At 39.9% G+C, this 22,847-nt stretch overlaps 1 protein-coding gene across 1 annotated transcript in view; it reads right to left on the bottom strand.

The window, feature by feature from the left end:
• Positions 1-446: 446 nt before the first annotated feature.
• TKTL1 (transketolase like 1) overlaps positions 447-22,847 on the bottom strand; it is a 29,507-nt gene continuing 7,106 nt past the window's right edge. Inside the window, exons 4-14 of the mRNA XM_072625936.1 lie at positions 18,070-18,167; positions 15,991-16,182; positions 15,048-15,175; positions 13,261-13,454; positions 11,413-11,577; positions 11,177-11,333; positions 7,824-7,954; positions 5,392-5,475; positions 2,401-2,497; positions 2,089-2,208; positions 447-1,400 (exon numbers count right to left, since the gene is read on the bottom strand). Of these exons, the coding sequence (XP_072482037.1) occupies positions 1,228-1,400; positions 2,089-2,208; positions 2,401-2,497; positions 5,392-5,475; positions 7,824-7,954; positions 11,177-11,333; positions 11,413-11,577; positions 13,261-13,454; positions 15,048-15,175; positions 15,991-16,182; positions 18,070-18,167 (1,539 nt within the window). The 3' untranslated portion in view covers positions 447-1,227. The remainder of the gene's footprint in view (positions 1,401-2,088; positions 2,209-2,400; positions 2,498-5,391; positions 5,476-7,823; positions 7,955-11,176; positions 11,334-11,412; positions 11,578-13,260; positions 13,455-15,047; positions 15,176-15,990; positions 16,183-18,069; positions 18,168-22,847) is intronic.

Raw genomic sequence — 22,847 nt, 5'->3', positions numbered from 1 at the left:
CTGCAGGTTTTGGGGAAAGGGCTCAAGGTTTAAAAAGAATCAAAGGGCATGGGGAAAAAACCAGGAGAGCATGATTTAAACTGGAGAGGCATTATGGCTGCCCTGGTGGATAGAGTGGCCAGGTTTAGAGTCAGAAAACCATGGGTACAGGTCCTATCTTTGTCATGTATTGCTTAATAGTATGGATTCTCTCCTTGTATATGCCACTTTCAAAGACAGACATGGAAGGACATTCAAGGTCATTACAGGTATAGAGCAATTATTCAGTTTAACTTTTTGGAAAAAATTAAAAACCCATTTTTCAGGCTTTAAAGAAAAAATTCTTGATTAGCAGTTGCAAAAACTCTGTTTTTTCCACTATTTGGTAGAAATATCCACTTGAGATGAAAATGAAAGTTGACCTAAGTCAAGAATGCAAAGATTCGAAAACAATAAAGTAACACCACTTGTTTAATGCCTTTTTATTGTTGACTCATGTCCTCAAATGTGGTTAGGTAAGTAGTCTTAGTTTGGACATTTAGAAAGTGAAACAGAAGAGCTCACAACACATAAAAACCATAAGATGGCAGAGATGACCAGAACTAATGGGTTGGTTTTGTCTGTTTTGTGTCATTTCCTTGCAGAAGGAAGATAGCAAAAGGGATACAGCATGGGAAGCCGTGCATCACAAAAGCTCTCATTCCTGTTTTGTAACCCCAGAAACTTAGACCTGAAATGAAGGCAAATAGTTTGTGAAAAGGTGAGAGGCGACTTCACTAATCCAGTATTCGGGAAGTTACAGGTATGCTAGTGTTTTAAGGAAGTTTGAACTGGGGCTTGGGAAAGAATGGTAGAATTTCTTTGCCATCTACACCGTTCAGTATTCACACACAAATTCACACTTTTAGAAATTACAAATAAAATAAGAACACACATCTGCTTAAGAGGACCGGATTCTCTCTACTCTCTCTCCCCTCTCAACTCCCATCACTTCTAGACTTCTTATCAGAACACTTAGACACAAGGCAGCAAAAAGTTATAGCAGCATTTCTATGCACAAGTAAACACTTTAACAAGAACTTAATGAACCTAAAGCTGCTGAAGAACAAACAGAAAAGGCATTACCTACAGGCCCTGGTCCTTAAAAAACAAATAAAAACAACAAAATCTACACCTTTAAAACTGTGACTTCAAAAACTCCACAAATATGTCAACTTCTTAAACAAAAGTTGACAATGCTGATTTTTTTTAGCTGGCCACAATGGATTTCACAGCATTTACGATATATTTGGCACTAATGCCAAACATATCAAGCAACTCCGCAGGTTTTCCACTTCGAGGCACCCCAGACACTGCCAGCTGATGAACACTGATGCCAGGCATACCAGAAACAGCTGCACACACTGCTTCCCCAATACCACCTAGGAAAGAAGGGTTGTACAAGGTCAGAAGAGTCCAACTTGGCTTGATAATACTACTAGAAAATTCCTCAGTCTTCACAGAGACTACTCTGTGGTACTCTGACATATCACCTGGGATAAGTGGGGAACTTGTAGAACTTTGTTCTTGGTTCTGTGAAATTTGTATTTAGTCCAAGGGCTGCCCTTGAGGACATAGAGGGGATTTGTTCTGTGAAGTTTGGATCCCAAGGGCCATATCTGAGGACCAAAAGCCACAGGTTCCCCAATCTGGCCTGGGAGAATGTTAGAAATAGAAGAGGTAGAGGTTACTACATGGGTGGCATTTCAAATTATAGGAGCAATTCTACTTTGCCTGTTGAAATCTCTACTTTATCCTACCTAGTAGGTGTAGGGGGTATAATGAATAGTTTCCAGAATAGTGATCAATGAGAAAATGTCTGGGCCCAGTTTGACATTTTTATAATTCAAGGAATTAGTGTGTTTTAATCAGTCTCCAAAATCAGCATTATTTCTAGATTTTGTCTGCCTATTTATATGGTAGAAGTTTATCTCCTATGTTGTTCCCTCGAAATTCCATTTTTGCTTTATTGACCCTAAAGTTATAGTACCATTCCCATACACAGTACCATTTTACCAGAAAGCCCTTCGGACAGCAACGTGAGTGAAAACGCTTCAATCAATCACTAACCTTCTTTATAATGATCCTCCACTGTAATAATACGCCCCTCTGTTACACTGGCACTAGAAAGGATTGTGGCTCGATCCAGTGGCTTGATGGTGAATAGGTCAATTACTCGGATAGAAATACCTGAAAGACCAGAAAGGGGGATAAGAGATACAGCCTCATGTAGAAAATGAGGGAAGTGAAAATAAAAAGATCAGCCAAGGCATGTACCAATTCAGGCACAAAGTCTTGCTATCTTTACTCAGATGTGTGACATAATTCTTTTTTAAATATTTTGTGTGTGTGCAATACAATTCTCAGTTCTTAATATATTACCATCTTTAGAAAGTTCCGCAGCAGCTGCCAAAGCCTCATGCAGCGTAACTCCAGCTCCGATAACTGTGGCCTTGTCATCAGCACTCTGATAGATCACCTGGCAAAAAAAAATGTTAAAAATAGAAGGGGCACAGGTTAGGATATGGATGGCATCTCACATTCTAGGAGGCTTTTGTTTAATTTTATTTTTAGTTCTAAATTCTCTCTCCCTCCACCTCCTCTCCAACTCTTTAATAAGGCATGAAATACGATACCCATTATACATATGAAATTATGCAAACCACATTTCCACATTTGCCATGTTCAAAAAAGCAAGAAAAATGAAGGGGAAAATATGCTTCATTCTGTACTCTGAGTTCATCTGTTCTCTATCTGAAGATGGATAACATTTTTCATCATGTGAGTCCTTTGAAGTTGCAGTGGGTCATTGTTATATATCTTTCACAGTTAATTATCTTAACAATATGGCTGTTACTAAGTACAATGTTCTGGTTATGCTCACTTCACTTTGCATCAGTTCATATAAGTCTCCCAGGTTTTTCTGAAACTCTCCCCTTCATCATTGCTTATAGAATTCTATCACATTCACATACTACAACTTGTTCAACCATTCCTCAATTAATGGGCATCCCCTCAGTTTCCAATTCTTTACCACTCCAAAAAGAGCTGCTATAAATATTTTTGTATATATAAGTCCTTTTCCTTTTTCTTTGATCTCCTTGGGGTACAGACCTACTAGTGGTATTGATGGGTCAAAGGCTATGCAGTTTTATAGCTCTTTGAGTATAGTTCCAAATTGTTCTCCAGAATGGTTGGAGGAGCTTGCAGCTCCACCAACAATGCATTAGTGTACCTATCTTCCCACATCCTCTCCTAGAAGTCATTTGCTGTACTCTGTCCTTTGGAACCTCCATTGTCATCCTTAAGCTTTCCTACATCCTCAGGCTTATGCAATGCTCTTTCTTCATTTAACTGAAACTTGCCTTTCCCTCAAAGCTCTTACCATTCAAGTCTTCACTTTCTCCCTCTCTACTATTCCCTTTGTCTACAAACACACTCAGGTCTTCCCCATGCTGAAATGCAAACACCCTACCCACATACACCAAAAACCCAAGGAAATACAAGGACAAAGTAATCAATCTCTCTCCCTCTGTAACTGCAACCTTCTAGAATGAGACCTCTTTACTTTCTGCTTCTACACATTTCCCTTCAAAATGACATAGCACTACTTCAGTCTGTCTTTTTTTCTCCCCATTTTTTTTTCTAATTAATAAATTTTTAAAAGAATTGTTAGGTTTTTTTTCAACTGTCTAGGACTATTGATCAGTTTATCCCCACCATCTGCTCATTTAATTGCAGAAGCCTATGATCTACTCTGGAATCAAGACTCTGATCTTGCAATATCTAGCTAGTAATATGGATTTTTGACTCACACTGGGCCATCCCATTGGAGACGTATTTTTCTTTTTAAAAGTCTGTCTTTCTTTGTATAGCACTTAAGCCACCCATGACCAAGCATCTATATTCATCTTGTTGTTTCTTTTATTTCTCTTTCTCTCGATGGAACACACACTGCCAAGCATTCAAACTATGCTTCAAAGAGCACAACTCAAAGACTATTTTACAAAGAACTTGCATGGGGCAAGCGATCACATGGTGGTCAGAAGAGGCAATACAAGGACACTCTCAAGGTCTCTCTCAAAAACCTTGGAATTGCTTGTGTGACATGGAAGACACTGGCACAGGACTACTCAGCATGGCATGCCCACATCAGAAAGAGTGCTGGTGCTCTATGAGCAAAGCAGAATTGAAATGGCTCAAAGGAAACACAGGATGGGCAAATTTAGAGTACCCACCCCAAATGTTCACAGGGACTATCTAAGCCCAGTCTGTGGTAGAGCATTCTGAGCTTGTATTGGTCTGATCAGCCACAGTCAAACACACTGAAACTTGACTTCATCATGGTGATGTCATTTTGGTCCTCTCTGAGAATGAAGGACAACAACAACAACAACAACACACACACACACACACACACACACTCACCTTAAACTCATAACCTGTTACATGAATTCACGTGCTAAATCATTATCAAGCAATTTACCTCTAGATGAGTTAAAAAATATAAAACATGGCAGCAGAGACGAATGCAGGTTCCCTGAATGACAGGCACCATCTCCATATAAATAAAAGTTTAAAACATGTGCACCAGATACAGGCTTACTGCTGAGATACAGTTAACATAGTACAAAAATTAGAATTAGCATGAAATCCTAAATGCTAAATCAAACATTGAGGGCAGAGGTGTCAAGCATATAGCCCACTAGTTTACAACACTCTTGAATGCCATTTAACCAGATTAAAATGTAATTGGGAAATTTTTTTTAAATATAATAAAACAAGATAACATTATGCTTTAAAAGAAAAAGGTCAGCAGGCAACTGCAGGGATCTTTATGTACAAATTAGTGGCACCCTCTCTATTGAGTTTGACATTACTGATTGAGGGTATTGTTTTTAAACTGCCTACTGGCAAGCAAAGGACTCTATGAAAATGCTTTTTTATAGCAACTCTTAAAACAGTCAACTGACTTTTTAGTCACAAATTGGAGCACTGGCATAAATAATTACAGACTGAAACAGTTGAAGCAAACATTTGTATGTGTTACCCCTTCAGAAGTTGCTAAAGAGACAAGGAAAATGAATGCCCCAACACAAAAGTTGTCCTCAGAGATGCTGCTTAGCTAGAATTCAACTAACTTAGACTGGTCTTGTGGGTGATTTGGACAGTAAAAGAATTGTTCAAGTCGAGCTAAAATTGATGAAGTTGTTCACTTGGGTGATATCCCTCCATGAGGAGAAGTGGCCAAAGGTTGCAATGAGGGAAAGCAGTCTCAGGAGAAGAAAGGATAAGACATAGGATAGAAAACAGCCCAGAAGACCATCCACGTTAAGAGAAGAGGAAAAATGCGAGAACTTAAGACTTTTTTACCTTGGCCTGTCCAATCTTAAAGTTTTCAAAGGGAGAATAAATAACTGAAGTTTCTGGTCTGCTGGTTCGGATGAAGCACATTCCCTAGGGTAAATATAAAAATGAGAGTTATATTTCAGAAATCAAAGTTCCAAATTCTAAAAAGAATTTTTAAAAATATTAGCTACAAAGAAAAAGGTAGGAGAAAAGAATAAACTAGTAAGAATTAATGCCAGTCCCTTTTAGAGAAGGAAACCTGTATTCTGGGCAGAAAACTGACAAGGAATAAGATACCTTAAAACCTTTAGAAAACAAAAAATAACACCTGAGTAAACATTGCTACAATGGTTTTTCTATTCAGACACAAAACCAAGGAGGAATCCAGCAAATCCCATCAGGGATGATCTTTACATGCTAAAATATCTGCTGTAGGTGAGTGAGATCCCAGATATATATTGACCTGTTTGTTATATCTGTAAGCCTCCTCTTTTAGGGATGGGGAACTGGGTAGAAGCTCAGCAGGTACAATTTGGAAATCTCTAAGATGGAAATGAATAATACTTTTACCATCACTAACGTAATTCTGGTACAGGGTAGCATGGAGACCAGAGAATAGTACATTCTTTGACTCCTCCCTTCACCAAAATGAAGTATAAATACCCATAAATATCCCCACGCATCACAATAAAGACAAGATGGGAGAAAAATCTAGGCCCCAACATCACAGCTACATCCTAGGCTCTTCCTAGCCCCAATTCTCTTTCTACGTGCACTCGTGATATTCAATTTCACCATGTATGCACTAGTCCAGAGGTGGGGAACCTGTGGCCTTGAGGCCACATATGACCCTCTAGGTCCTCAAGTGTGGCCCTTTGACTGAATTCATGCTTTACAGAACAAATCCTTTTATTAAGTCAAAGGGCCATTCTTGAGGATCCAGAAGGCCACATGTGGCCTCAAGGCCACAGGTTCCCCACCCCTGGGCTAGTCTGACCCAAGGTACATGGGCCTCCTTACCACTAGCTCCTCTAAATACTCTGATAGAAGTATTAACCTTGGTTCTATTCAGCAATCATATTGGAGCCAAAAACTCATAGGGCAGATCTCCTACTTAGCATGCAAAGTGGCCACCTGCACCCTATTCTGGCTCCTCCACTCTGGTGCATTCTCACTACCTTGTCCCTGCTGTTTGATCAACACAGACTACAAGCTTAGGGCAGGGATTTGTTTACATTCAGTAGGAAACCTAGGACATTTAAGAGCTCAATACTCAAGACTAGCACCTCGAAGATCTGTAATATATCATAATTCCTCAAACACTTATTCTTTAAAAGTAGCTGTAATTCAATGGTTAATTCCCTGTGTCCAACCTCTCCAAATTTAGCTTGGCTGGTCCTCAGACAAGAAATCTCTAGTTCATCACTGGACCCAGTTAAGTGGCACCAGACAGAACTTGTGCATCCTTGGCAGAACCTTTGAGAATTAAAGGTCAAATAATAGAGATTTTAGTGGAAAAAGTACTCAGTCTTAAAAATTCATTTTTTGCAATGAGAGTATGGAATTATTGTCTATCTAAGTTCTTCATTTCATTGCTTAGGCTTCTGGTCACTTAAGCAATCAACAAGTCTTTATTAACTATTTACTATGTGCCAAGCACTAGAGATACAAACAAAGGCAAAAACACAAAAAAACCGTTGCTGCCCTCAAGGAGCTTACTAATTAGCTGGGGAAACAATACACAAATAAATGGATATGAACAAGATACCCAGTTGTCAGTGTCACTACTCCGTTTGATTGCAAATGACAAGAAGATATATGAAAAGAAAAAAATCAATGCCAGCTACAAAGCATGTCTCATCTACAAGGCCCTCAAGTGTGACAATTTGATCTGATAAAAACTAATGCCAAATTAGTAGCAGAGACCAGAAAGGCAACATGGTAGGGTGGGAAAAGCACTGAATCAAAGGTAAGAGGAACTGGATTCAAATTCCAGCTCTGACATTTACTACCTCTCTACCTCACTGGGCCTTGGTTTCATCTGTTAAATGAGAGGGCTGGACTAAATGAACTCTCAGCCCCTTTTTACTCTAAACCTGTGGTCCTAAGAAACATTTTCTGTCTAAGCCAGCATTGTTCTAAATCAGGGGTGGGAATTTGTTCTGTGATGTTTGGATTCAAAGAGCCACACTTGAGGACCTAGAGAGCCACATGTGGCCTTGAGGCTGCAGGTTCCCCACCTCTGTTCTAAATCAAGGATCCTTAGCCTCTTTTGTGCCACAGACCCTTTGGGCAGTCAAATGAAGCCTATGGACCTCTGCTCAGGATATGTTTAAATGCATAAAACAAATTATATATGATTAAAAAAGAAAACAATTATATTGAAATACAGTTATCAAAACATTTTTAAAACAAGTTCACAGACCCCAGGTTAAGAACCTCTGCTATAAGTATACCTTGGTATTGGCAGCCAAATGAACAGCATATTCTGTAGAAACAGCATCACTTGGATAGAAAACAGTGCAGTTGGGAACAGTTCTGAACATGGCTAGATCCTCCAGAGCCATCTGGGAGGGCCCATCTTCACCTGAGAAAATCACAAGAAAAAGTGATTTAGTCCAGGCCAACACCAACCACTTCAATCCAATTCTCCAATCATTTATTTAATGTCTACTGTATGTGGAAAGCACAATGCTAGGGATATAAAGGTGACAGATCTGTTCAAGTCTCAGGCTTTCATTATTTTTAGTCTTCCTGCCACACAAGTAGGTTTATCTTCTTTCTCTTCAATGAGCTAACTTCTCTCTAGTCCTTCAGGGAAATGATGGAAGGGGGCAAACCACTGAAGTACCATATCATCTGACCTTTGCAAGATACCTTTTTTTTAATAACGCACAACCCTGTGCAAGGTCAGAATCTGATCCAAGTAGACACATAGCCCAAAATACTGGCACTCTCTGCCTCTAATATAATCAGGCTGAGAAAGAGTACCTAGGCAAATCCAAGTTTTAAAACTATCAGAAAATCCAGTTTGCTTCTGAAATGATTTTTTCTGAGGTATATACACAAATCAACTCCATGGATATGGTCACTGCTCACCAAGGAGTGATAGCCTAATCACCAAACTCCATGTCATCAGTTTTGCACACTCTGGGGCATTTGACACTGAACATTCACTCTTCCTTGAAGTGTGATCCCTCACAACTCATACTTCTTTAGTATTTCTTGAAAGTATAGAACACTTTCTATATATTATCCCAGTGGATCTTCTCAAACTGGTACAGTAGGTACAATAGAAAAGATCACCATGTTTGAAATGAACTCTAGTTCTGTGGGATTAAGTATGTCACCTTCACCTCTCTGAGCTGGGCTGGACTAGACTAGACTAGATATACTCTTAGGTTCTTTTCAGCTCTAAGTCTATAAGCCTATGTATAATCCTGTAAGGGAGGTATTATTATATCACCACTTTACATATAAAGAAACTGAGGATCACACAGCTAATAAGTGTCTGAGGTAGGTTTCAAAACTTGGACTGCCTGACTCCAAATATAGCATTATATCCACCATCTCCCTCTTTTTGCATCTATGACACAACACAATCCTGATTTTCCTATCTCCCCCATATTCCCTTTTCTCTCTCCATTCTCCTACTACCTAACAGGGGCAGCTAGGTGGTGCAGTGGATAGAGCACCAGTGCAGGAGTCAGGAGGACTTGAGTTCAAATCTCACCTCAGACACTTAACACTCACTAGTTGGGTGACCTTGGGCAAGTCACTGTACCCCAATTGCCTCATCCTAGGACATCTCCAGTAATCCTGATGAATATCTGGTCACTGAATTCAGATGGCTCTGGAGGAGAAGTGAGGCTGGTGACCTGCACAGCCCTCCCTCACTCAAAACAAAGTCAAGTGCAAGTCATGTCCTTGTTTCTCTGATGGCATGGTCTTCTTAGGTAACGAAGGACGAACACACACACACTGCCTAACAAGTGTTCTCAAATGTTTTTGTCTTTGTTCTTCTCTCTCCACATATCCTCACTTGGAAATGACATCTTTTCTCATAGTTTCCATGGAGAGACCTCCCAAAGCAGGGGTGGAAAACCTGCAGACTCAAGGCCACATGTGGCTTTCTAGGTCCTCAAGTGTAGCTCTTTGACTGGATCCAAACTTCACAGAACAAATTCCCTTAACAAAAGGATTTGTTCTATAAAACTTGGACTCAGTCAAAAAGTTGTACTTGAGGATCTAGAGGGCCACATGTGGCCTTGAGGTCACAGGTTCTCTACCCCTGTCCCAAAGCTTCTCTCTCACCTACCCTCAAGTTCGAGATTATAAACTCCCTACAGGACATTGTTTCTTAGATATCCCGCCATTATCTTAATCTCAACACTTCAAAAACTAAACTTATAATCACTCATTCCCCTGCCTCAATCAAAATTGCTTTACCTTCCAAACATAATTTCTGCAACCATTTTTCTACCCACTTGAGCTAGAAATCTTGTCTATCCAATATGTTTCAAATTCACCCTTTCTTCTCTATTCCTATCATCATTATCCTAGTCCAGAGTCTCATTATCTCATACCTACATAATTGTAATACCTGCCTACCTGTCCTCCCTACTCCACACTTCTTCCTTCTTAAGCCTATCATACCTTCTGCAATCAGACTAACTTCCCTAAAGCACCTGTTTTCCATCACATCATTCCCTAGCTTGAGCCTACAATGTCTTTTTTATTGCCTGTCACACTTTCGAGTGCAAACTCATCTGCTTGGTTATCTATAGCCTCCATTATCAGACGCTACCTTACCAGACATATATCTATCGTTCCAACAAGGCTTGTCTCCTCAATGTCCCCCCAAAATACCATGTTCAACTCCATGCCATTGCTCATGCTATTTTCCCTACCTGGATTACTTCCCTTCTCCCTTTAACTAAAGCCTTGAAGGTCTAGCTCAGACCTCTTCTCCTCTGTTGAATGATCTCTTTCATGTACTTATAGTCCATCCCTTAATAGTTTAAATATTTAATTCTTCTCTAAAGGTTTTGTTTAACTTAGCTTTGCCTCCCCAGTTAGATTCTTAAGCATAAGACTTGTCCTATTTCTTTTCTATCTATTCGCAGGATGTAGCACAGCAATAACACCTAATAAATACAGGTTAATTTATAATTTACTGAAAACAGTGGAATGGGCTATTTAATGGCTTGCCTTGTAGCTTAATGAGCTAAGATCACATTGCTTCTTCTTTCAGAAGACCTAGTTAAACTTAAAAGGCAGTATGGTATTGTCACTAACTATACTGTACTATAGTGGATAGAAGGCTGACCTTGTAGTCAAAAAGAACTTGTCTCTGACACATACTTAGCTGCATGATCCTGGACAAATCACACAGGCTTAGAGCCTCATCTGGGGTACTGAGAAGTTATCAGTTATAGATCAGCTGCTGATCTATTTCTGTAAAAGAGAGTTTCCACATCAGGAGTTCCCTACATCGATGAAATCACAGGTCTAGACCATGGAACTTCCCCACCTCCACACAAAAATACAAAGCATTAGGGCAGTTAGGTGGAGTTGCAGTGGATAGAGCACCAGCCCTGGAGTCAGGAAGACCTGAGACCTGAGTTCAAATTCTACCTCAGATACTTACTATCTGTTTGACCTTGGGCAAGTTACTTAACCCCAACTGCCTTCCCTTCCTCCCTCAAAAAAATACAAATGGTTCAATGGATATACTTTATAATTAGTTCTCTGTAACTAAAAGACAATAAAAAGATAGAATTCTGGCTAGCTATAAGACAGTACATACCAATGGAGACCCCACAGTGGGAACCACTAAGGTTGATGTTAGTTTGAGAGATGGCCCCCATCCTGATATGATCAAAAGCTCTGGTAAAGAAGGCAGCAAAGGTGCTAGCAAAAGCAATGGTCCGGTTTCGGGTGGCACAGCCCAAGGCCACACTGACCTATAACACAAAAAAACAATGAGTTAGGGGACAAGAGGAACTCAAGTGCCCTGCTGCTGCACGTTTGTGATATACTCACCATGTTCTGTTCAGCGATAAAGCATTCAATGAAGCGTTCTGGGTGCTCCTTCTTAAACAGCTCTGAAAAGGTGGAGTTCTTTGTGTCACCATCTAAGGCGATCACTCGATCATTGGCATGGCCTAGCTTAGCCAGGGCAGCACCATAAGCTTTTCTGGTGGCCACCTGGAAGAAAAAGGCTGCTAAATTGCAGAGTCACACTGAGGGAACTTTATCAAGAGACTAAATCTGTTAGTGTTCGTAAATCCCCATCTAGGAGGAAAGTAACTAAAATTCATTCATTTTCAAGGCTCTAAGAGGTGGGGGGAAGGAAAAGAATATTAACCCAGATCACTGGGGATAAGAAAATTCAAGCATTTGCCTATACCAAATATACTCAGTTTCCTCATGCAAACAAAAAAGTGAAAAGAAAGTAGTGTCATCTTATGTTAATGTGTTATGGACTCATTTGCTTCAGTTCCTTGGCATATGAAATAAGCATATTTGTTTATTTCACAAACAGAAATCTGACATGTGAACCTCAAAACTCCTATGCTTCAAGACCTGTAGGGATGATATCAAAATTGGTTTTGATTCCCTGATCCCTGGACAACACTATTCAACTCATCAAGTGTTAGTGTAGTGGGAGGAGCACAGAATCTGGAGTGTGAGCACTTGGGTTTAAACCTCAGCTCTGTCACTTACTAGCTGGGAACTTAGGCCAGTTTCTTCCCCTCTCTGAAAAGTCCCTTCCAGCTCTAAGTGCCTACTGTGGCACTGTGGCAGGCATCAAGGTTTCAGAGTCAAACAAGGGACAATACAGGCCCCCATGCCCTAGGGGAGCATACTGTCAACCTGGGGCTATAACATGTCAAATGGAAGATCATGTGAAGAGGGAGAGAATGCTAGCAAGCAGGGGATTGAAAAAGAGAAAGGCTTCCTGTAGGAGCTATGAGCTTGAAAGGTCAAAACAGGGCCCTGAGCATCTCAGCAGTGACAGGGTGTAATGTTAAGGTAAAGTTAATGGTGAGTGGGGGGAAGAGTTAAAGATCTTCCTCGCCCATTAATAGGCGTCTGACACTTTTGTTCATTTCTAATCAGACACTAGGTCACAAGGGTCATGCCCTCCAGTCCTGAAAAGTGTATGTATATGCTGAGATGAGGTTTTGCTTTGGGGCTTCCTTTTTAGAAGAAGGTTCATGTGCCAGATGAGAGTCTGGACAGCTACTAAGGAGCCCCCCAGTTTTTAAAACCCAGATGTTCATGATACTCTCTGGTAACAATGTGTGCATTGGTCAGATGGTCGGAAGCCCTGTCTGTTGGTCTTTCTGTTTGTAATTTCTGCTTGTAATTTCTATTTGTATTTTCTCTGAAGTTCAAGATGCTGACTTTTTCCCCTGAACTAAGTGAATGATATATGTGCTTGATTAAAGTAGATTGTTGACCCCTCAAAAGTTGTTTTCCTTTTAGAAAAGGAGATCTAAGAACCTGTACAGCAGGTCCTCCTGTGTATGCTGGGGTCCTTGCTGTTACATAGGGGCCCTGGCATCCCAGGAGTGAATAAGTTCTAGGTCCCAAGGGGATGGCAGGGAAGTACTCAGTGGCAGGAATGCAGAAATTCATCCATATAAAGACATTTCAAAGTCAAGTAAATAGGACTTCACAGAACAGATACTAGACAGTAAGAGAGATGGACAGGCTATCATTATTGCTCATTAACCAGTAGTGAAAAATCCTAATGAATACTTCATGAACGTCTCTAGACAGACTACTTACAAGACAAATGGGAGGAGTAAGTGAAGAATTTAAATTCTAATTTGTGACTTAGTTTATTACCGTTAATCCTTAATAACTATAGTCCCTGCCTACCTTGTCCCCAATTTGGTAGGCAGGTAGAGAAGGCATCTTGACATTCATGATATTGATCTCAGGGACATCTTCCACAGGTGACTGAGGAGTTAGGTTCTTGTTACTCTGTATCTGGCTTTCTATGGCCTTGATAATGGAATCTACTTTGTCCTTTGGCATAGGCTTGCCATGCCAGTCTTCTTCATCCTCAATACCTAGGATCAAACAATAAACATAGATCACCTATTTTCTAGTTAAGGAAACTGAACCTTTGTTCAGTAAAGCATCAATGTTAGACATTGATGGGATCTCAAGAGTCACCTGGTCTGTTTTCTAGTTTAGCACACTGAATATTCTCTATAAGTGAGGCTTAAAAAGCTTGATGAAGTATGAGCAAGAATTTCTAACAGCAGCTGGTGATCGAGAAAAGAGCTTCCCAAAGCAAAAGAAAGCTCTGTAGACTGCCCAACAATGAAATCTTGGTTCTTTTGTTACTGCTCCACCAGGGCTAGCAGGGGCAAGAGTATAGATCTGAGGTCAGAAGAGTGTGAACTCTCAACCCAGCTTTGCCATTCACCATCTGCATGACCTTGGGCAGGTGGTACACAGGGCTGCAGTGACATTCAAATGAGAATGTATGTAAATAAAGCACCAAGTAAGTTATAAATCATAGCAATAAAACATCTTCCTTTCTCGCTCGCCAGGGGGCAGAGCTCCCAACAGCCCACTTCACCTACATTAGTCAGTCAACAAATATCTACTAGGTGCTTACTATGTGCTAGGCCCAAAGAAAGTTCCTGCCCTCAGGGAGCTCACATTCCAACAGGGAAGATAGCATGCAAAAAATAGGTACACACAAGATATTTACAGAGTAGATGAAAGGTAATCTAGAGGGAGGATTCTAATAGTGAGAGGTGAAAGTGGACCAGGAAAGAAGATGGGATTTGAATTGTCTTGCAGGAAATAAGAGAAACTAAGAAGAGGAGAAGAGGGAGAACATTCCAAGCATGGGAAACAATTAGTGAAAAGGCAGAGAGTTGGGAAATGGGTCTAGGTTGTAAAAAGCTGGACATACCAGGCTTTATATTTGATCCTGGAGTATAGGGAGCCACTGGAGTTTCTGGAGTAGTGGAGGTGACATGATCAGACCTATACTTTAGATCACTTTTGGAGTTGGGAGACTTGAAGAAAGGAGGCTCCCACAAAAGTCCAGGCAAGAGGTTCTAAGAGCCTGAAGAAAAATTGGCTGCTGTGTGAGTACCATACCCATGCCATTTTTTTAGTGCTTCTGTGTTCCCAGGTAAAGGACCAACTGAGGAAGGGAGGAGGGAGAAGGGGAGAGATTTTCCCTTGAAGTCAGAGAGATCTGCATTCAAGGTCACTTCTGACATATACTAGTTGTGTGACTCATTGTCCCAGGCAACTCTTACTCTCTAGTTAAAGTCAGTTTTATTGATGGTTCTTTTTTAACGTCAGTCATTTCTGGAGATACCTCCCTACCCATATGAAATACAAGATTGTATTTTAAAAAATCATTCCCTCTACTTAAATACAGAGTGAGTCTCTGATTTCAAGGAACCAAGTTTGCATAGGAACATGCCCTGGCATCTTAGAAATGTAAAACTATCACCAGTGTGTACATGTACATGTACACACACACACAAATATACACATGTAACCTATGGTGTCTATGAGCTCCACTACACAGTCACAAACAACATTGCTTATCCTTTCTAGCCAAGTCTTTGTCAGTGCCAGACTTGTGCAAGATCTTTCCTGTTGTGGGAATAGAAGGCACATTGGCTTACTTGGAATACCACGGCCTTTGAAGGTCTTGGCAACTATGGCGGTAGGCTGGTTCTTCACTTGAGTTGCCTGCCAAAAGACTTCACATAGCTGTTCCACATCATGGCCATCCACAACATAGGTGTTCCACCTAATAAAAGACAGTTGGTTATAGAAGACCTCCACCATTTAAGAAGAGCAACCAGGGGATTCTCCTTAGCATTTCCCACCCAACTGGTCTTCCATTGCATCCTGAGCCATTTCCAGTCATTTTGATGAATATCTGGCCACTGGATCCAGATGGCTCTGGAGGAGAAAGTGAGGCTAGTGACCTTACACAATCCTTTACTCAAATCCAAGTCAACTGCAAGTCATGTGATCAACTTGATGTCATAGTCCTCTTTGAAAACAAAGGACAAACACAACAATCACCCAACTCTTTTCCTGGACTTTATCATGTTCAAAAACAGATTATTCAGCAAGATGAAATCAAGTCTGAATTTTACTCCTCAGCACCTCCTGCTGCTGGGACCTTCTTTCTCTGATTGGAGAGGATAGAGAGTGGACCCTGGAGACTTCCTCCCAGATCCTCCACCTTTAATAAAGGTGGAATTCTCCTCATCAATTCCTACCCAGCTACTTCCCTGGACTTCATCATCTCCAAAACTTCATCATTCTGCAAGATAAACTCAATCTTGAAACTCTTATCTCTTCAGATCATTTCCCACCCCAACTGCAGGACTTCATCATGCCCCACCTCCCCCCCTTTTCAGCTTCTTTTTATATGTTGCCCCACCCCCACCCCCATTAGATTGTGAGTTCCTTGAGGGTGGGACTGTCGTATGGCTTTCTTTGTGTCCCCAGCTCTTAGCACATAGTAGCCACTTAATAAATGTTTGCTGGCTCTTAATTGACTTATCACACCTAGAAGAAAAGGAAATGAGGAAAAGAAATGGCATTCCTTACCCAAAAGCTTCACAGCGCTTCTGATAGATATCTGTGCAGTGCTGTAAAGGAGCAGCTTCACTTTGTCCTAAACGGTTCACATCAAAGATCGCCACAAGGTTGTCCAGCTTATAATAAGAGGCAAAAGCCAAAGCTTCCCAGACAGAGCCTTCCGAGGATTCCCCATCTCCCATAAGGCAGTACACCCGGTAACTAGAATCCAAAAAACACAAGTCATATCATCCCTGCATGGTCCCAAGTTACAATGAGTCAGTTGGTCCAAGAGAGAAACTCAGAGACAGACTACAAAAAGTTACATTCCTGAAGACACTTACCCAGCAGTGCTCTTTACCATTCTGACATCTCTGCCTAAATCAATAGCTATATTAGCAAACAACAAATTAGGCCCTCAAAGTAGATTTTTGCTAAGAGCTACTAACAGAATTTTAAAGTTCTTCCTTAAGGTTTTTACTACTTCAGGACCACAAAGAAAGGAGAAAAAAATCCTACTTTCCAGAAAATCAATTCCTATAAATGATAATAAGGAACAAAGGAAAGGCAGCTGGATTTATATATGTTTTCCTTGTCGTTCCATTTTTAAAAGAAAATCACTACCTCGTATTTCTCATCTTTAAATGTTAAGGAGCCTATACTTCAGTCTAGTGGAAGGTAAGCTCCATTAGGTTGTACCAAACTAGAAAGGCTTCGAATATAGGGACAGACTATATGTCTGCTGTCTGAACACCAGCACAGTGAAGCACTCAAAATGTTGGCTGCTAGGCAATGGCTTCCTGTGACCACAGCAACTCAGCGACAGAGGCACACAGACCAAAAGACATCATACATTATTCTCTGATGTCCTTATTCCCTTCTATAGTACTATATAATCTCCCCCTTAGTGCAAGACAGAAATTGAGAAGAGGTTTGTTCTATACTAACAAACAATAAGCGTAGGGTCTAGTATGAGAAGCTTCCAGATGAAGAAATCTTCCTCTACCAATGCAGGTTGGCACCTTCTTCATAACTTACTGTCTTAGTCACCCAGAGCAAGCAGGAGTTAAGTAATTTGCGCAGGGTCAGAAAGCCAGCAGATGTCAGAGGCAAGACTTGAGCCCAGGTCATCCTAGCCCCTAGACCAACCTTCTCTCCATTATACTATCATCTCTTGTACATATTAACAAAACGTGGACCAAAAAGGCTTTGTAAAACTGTGATGTACTATTTTTAGGCTTAGTCTAGCCAGAGGTTCCCCAAGTGGATGATACCACCCTCTGGGGGACACTGGAATGATGGGGGAGGGTAGTAGCCTCAGTGCAATTGAGAAGTATTGAATAAAAATAAGGGGGCGGTGGAAGCATAAGGAAAGAAGAGAAGATAAGAAAATTTTGAAAAACTATTCATACATGTTTCATCTGTTGTATAACAGAATAAAGTTATAGTGATTATACAAGTTATAACCAATAAGTGGTCAAGTCTGCTAACAGATCTTAACAAGCAAGTGTTGACAGGTGAACGTGTCACACATTGTGGGTAAGTCCAGCATATACTGGCAGGAATATATTCGTGTTTACAATACAACACTATACAGTTACATGACTCAATGTTGCATCATCAAAATTTCAATGCAGGAAAAAAACCCACAAATTTACAGAAAATTATTAAATTCAAGATGCATCATTTTTTAATAGATTTTATATTTTTTAAGAAATATTTTATACTTTTTTGAAATGATGCAACTTTAAAAAAAACCTTTAAAGGGTTAAAGTAAATAGATTTGCAAGGGGGTGCCAAGTAACTTTTTTTTTTGAAAAATGAGTGGTAGATCACCTAAGTTTGAGAACTTCTAGTCTAGACTATGCCAGCATTTCAAGGATGAAAGGATACAGGATAAGAGTTAGATGTCCCCAGAAGTCAACTTTTGCAACATTCTAGAAATAATTTAAGGAGTTGGTGCTCTTTATTATCTTTCTAATCTAAACCTTCAGACATATAATCTAAACCTTAAGATGTCCATTGGATTTCCAAAGTGAAGAAAAAAATAAAAAGGAAAATTCTTTCAGGAAGTAAATGAATATGTGGTTTTCCAGCTCAATCTCTTACCTAGCTTTATCAAAATATTTTCCAGTATAAGCCATTCCACAGGCAGCACCAAGTCCCTGCCCAAGAGAACCAGTTGCCACATCAACAAATGAGAGTCTCTGTCATAGATAGAAGGAAAGACAAAATGAATTAGATGGCAGCTGTGAAACCCAGCTGTCATGCTACCAAGCTATAGCAGACAAGATAGAAGCAGTACAGTGGCCTTAGAGTCAGGAAGTTTTGAGTTCAAATCTCAACACTGGCACAAACTAGCTGTGTTACCCTGGACATTAGTTGCTGATTGACATTTGCAGAGAGAGTTTGTAGACCAATAGTTCCCCCCAAAAATCCAAATGCCCTCTCTCACTAAACTATTATTGGTGTTCATTTTCTATGTCTCACTTACACAAACCAAAGGCTTCCCTTCCAGATGGCAGCTTAAATGGAACTTAAAAGTCAAGAAGAAAATGTAAAACATGGTAGATACTTGCTGATTTCCCAAGAGTCAAGCATGTACAAACCAGGTATCTAGTACATGTGTTGAAGGTTTTCATTTTTAAAAAAGAATTTGATTCTTAGATGGAAACCAGAAGAGCTCAAGAAAGTAGGTATACCTACTTTTTAAATCAGATTAAATGGCGTATTGGAAGCTTGGAATATACAAGCATAACTATTCTGGAAATAAGAGTATATCCCATCTGTCTCCTCTTTGTGCATCTTGTCACGTGACAATCTTATTGTCTTAGTCTCATCCTTCCACCTGCTCACCCAATAGAATACAATTCTCTGCAAGAAGCACAATTGAGTTTTATTACATAAGCAGTATCTTAAAGGCATGTGGAATTAGTATATAAGTAGACCAAGAGCACCATTTCCAAGAATAGCTAGGCTCAAACACAAACATACAAAGTTGATGCCAAAGCACTCAAAATAAGGATAAAGGGAAGGGAAAGGAATAAGCATTTATGTAGCACCTACTATGTGCCAGGAACTGTGCTAAGCACTTTCTATCTCATTTGATCCTCACAACAACCCTGGGAGGTAGGTGCTATTATTATTTTCACTTGATGAAACTGAGGCAGACAGAGGTTAAATGACTTGCCCAAGATCACACCACTAATGTTTGAGACCAGATTTGAACTCTCAGGTCTTCCTGATTCCAGCATGAATTTAAGGTCAGCACCACCAACTGATATGAAATAATTCATCTTTGTTTCTTTCCCAAATATTCAATCTCTCCATCTGTCTTTTCTTCTAGTCCTTCGATGGCTAACATGGACTTCTGTTCCTATCGACCCACCTTCCTCGTATCTGCCCCCTGCCTTGGCTTTTCCCTAGTTTTATTCCACGTGGATTTTATCCCATGACCTTTTCCTCCTTTCAGACTCCTTCCCAGTAGTACAGCCCAGACTCAGTGTTTAATATTTTGTTGTTTCATTACACTTCTTTAATAATATTTAATAACAGTTGACACATAAATATTTTACTTTTATGTTTTATAAATCAAAAGATTTTTAATAAAATATAAGTTATCATATAAAATATAAATCTTCTATCTTTTATTTAACAGAGTTCCTGGCACACAGTAAGTGCTTAATAAATGTTTGTGGACTGACTTAAAACTTACAAAGCACTTTATGCAAATGTCCTTCCTTGATTTAAAAAAAAAACTTTTTAGTGACAGCTTTTGTCTTTGCATGGACTTTATTTTCACATATATCCCTCCCCTCTCTCCAATGCCCAATAAGCCATCCTATGTAGCAGAGAGAAAAACGTAGTTCAAGAAAACCAACTAATACATCAACCATGACTGACACTATATTCATATTCTCATATAAGCTCTGTCTCTCTTTCATATTGTTCTGTCTGTGTCTCTATGTCTCTGTCATCTCTCTCTGTCTTTCTCATATTTCTCTTTCGCTTTCTGTGTCTCTCCCATATTTCTGTCTCTTCTCTCTCTCTCTCTCACTTGTCTATTTCTCTCCCTGTCTCTCTCATATTGCTCTGTCTCTATCTGTCATATTTCTCTCTGTGTCTTTCTCATATTGTTCTGTCTCTGTCATAGTTCTCTCCATGCCTCATTCTCTCTTATATTGTTCTCTTTCTGTCTCTGTCATATTCCTCTCTGTCTCTCATATTTCTTTTTTTCTCTCATTTCTCTCTGTCTTTGTCTCTCTCACGTTGTTCTGTCTCTTTCTCTGTCATATTTCTCTCTCAATCACTCTCATATTTGTCTCTCTCTCTCACTTATCTCATATTTCTCTCCCTGTCCCTGTCTCTCTCATATTGCTTTCTGTGTCTCTCTGACACTGTCTCTGTCTCCCTCTAATATTTTTCTATGTCTCTCTCATTTCTCTTTCTCTTTGTCTCTCTCAAATTGTTGTCTCTGTGTCTCTCTCATATTGCAATATTTTGAAATAGACTATTTTTCTTTGATATTTACCTTCCTCTTAGTGTTCTGTACCCTGGAGATGACAGAACATGGATTCAAATCCAGATCTCCTGCTTTTTATTATTAACATTAATATGAATAATGACATTTGTATAGCACTTCAATACTTTATATCACGTGTATTTTATATGTTGTCATATTACACCCTTAAACAGCTCCATGCTGTTTTCTTCCTTCCTAGCCAGTTTGGTCCTTTGTTCCAGGACCCAGAATTCCAGCCTCTAGTCAGTGACTTTATTTTTATCTAAAATCTCCAGGTCTCCACCTAAGTCTTTCCTCTTCCCTGCAGCACCCCAAGCTCCAAAATCACCTAATTCTCAATACCTTAGTGTTACTAATCTCATTTTGGTCCTAGAAGGAAAATAGATCTTATTAATTTACACTAACATATGAATTCATATACTCCTTAACCTTAACCTTCCCCAGAGGTATTTGCATTTTTAATTAGGACTCACCCAAGTGAGTTTCCAATTGATCAAATTTGGGACAGTATATGAGAAGATATTTTTGTTATGGATCTAATACGTAGAAAGCAGGAACAAAAGCCAACAAATAGTGGTGTCCCTCTGATCCCAGAATTATGCTGCTGATTCAGAGTGGGGTGAGGAAGGGACCAAACTGACTGCATATGACTAGGGCAAAGAATAGTTGTGGACCCAAGGCCACACATGTACGGGGCAAGGAGCTAGAACGGAGGCAAGCTGCAGCTATGTGGCCTGAGTGTTGTCCCAGATTCAGCACCCAGCTTAGTCTGAGGCCTTTAGCTAAGTAACCAGGGCAGGGAGGCAGTCCATGAGGACACCTGTAGTTCTGTCACTCTGAACCACAACTCTCCAGCTAGCTGTAAGAAGATTGGGCCAGAACTGTGCCTAAAGGGACATAAAAGTGATCCAGCAATACCACTTCTAGGTCTGTATCCCAAAGAGATCATTAAAAAGTGAAAAGGACCCACACATATAAAAATATTTATAGCAGCTCTTTTAGTGGTGGCAAAGAATTGGACGTTGAGGAGATGCCTGTCAATTGGGGAATGGCTGAGCAAGTTATGATATATGAAGGTGATGGAATACTGTTGTTATATAAGAAATGATGAGCAGGTGGACTTCAGAAAAACATGAAAAGACTTGCATGAACTGATGCTGAGTAAAGTTAGCAGAACCAGGAGAACACTGTACACAGTAACAGTAACACTGTGTGATGACTAACTCTGATAGACTTAGCTCTTCTCAGCAATGCAAGGATCTAAAACAATTCCAAAAGACTCATGGTGGAAAATGCTATCCAAATCCAGAGAAAGAACTATGGACTATGAATGCAGATCAAAGCATACCATTTTCTCTTTTTTGTTGTTTTTTCTTTCTCGTGGTTTTTTCCTTTTATTCTGATTCTTCACTCACAACAGGACTAATGTGAAAATATGTTTAATATAATACACACACACACACTCACACACACACACACACACAGAGCCTGTATTAGATTGTATGCTGTCTTGGGGATAGGAGAGGGGAGGGAGGGGGAAAAAATTTGGAACTCAAAATCTTGTAAAAGTGAATGTTGAAAACTATCTTTACATATAACTGAAAAAATAAAATACTATTAAGTGAAAGGGATAAAAAGAAGACGGGACCAGCAGCAGTCTAACAGACCTCCAAGCAAGGGCAAGCCTATCTTTGTGTCACCCAGACCCAAATCAGAGTCAGGAGCTTGCAAAACAAGGACCAGGAAAGCAATCAAACTTTGCCCTAAATGGATAAATTGTCATTTTACTGTTACTAAATTGTCATTTCCAAATGCTGCTGTCTTCACATGTCAGTGAAGGAACAAAGAAAGATAAACTCAGAGTGTGGGTTTGGTTTTGTGCTTTTTGGGGTCTGATTTAAGGGAATTTAAAAAGAGAGGATAAAAAGCCTACACAAGGAAAGAAATGATGAAGAGGGAGGAACTCACTCTTTCTCATAACTGGGGTGTATCAGAAGAATATATAAACATGGAAATGAGGAGTACAAGCATCATGTGAACCTCCCATGCTGATCCAAGCCAAGCAAAGGAAGGCTGAACATACACAGAGTTTAGTGCAGAAATATAGTAAAGTCAACAGGGAAATATGGGATAGAGAGAAGGGAAGAGCAGGAGTGAGCTGGGAAAAGGGGTAGATGAGGAGGGAACAGTTGCAAGCAAAACAAGCTTCATCTTTGAAGGCTTGATTATGAATGGAAGGATCTGGGTTTAGCAAAGGGAAAGAATGAGAGCCCTCCAACTACAATATATTTTATTAGTGTGGATCTTAACTTCCTTAATTTTGCCACCTTTTCTCTTTGTATGAATCTTTACTATTATGTTTTTT

The sequence above is a fragment of the Notamacropus eugenii genome, chromosome X (genome assembly GCF_028372415.1).
Source record: "Notamacropus eugenii isolate mMacEug1 chromosome X, mMacEug1.pri_v2, whole genome shotgun sequence".
NCBI classification, from domain to species: Eukaryota; Metazoa; Chordata; class Mammalia; order Diprotodontia; family Macropodidae; genus Notamacropus; species Notamacropus eugenii.
The sequence above is the reverse complement of the archived record's forward strand: the minus strand, read 5'-3'. Positions and strand labels throughout refer to the sequence as shown.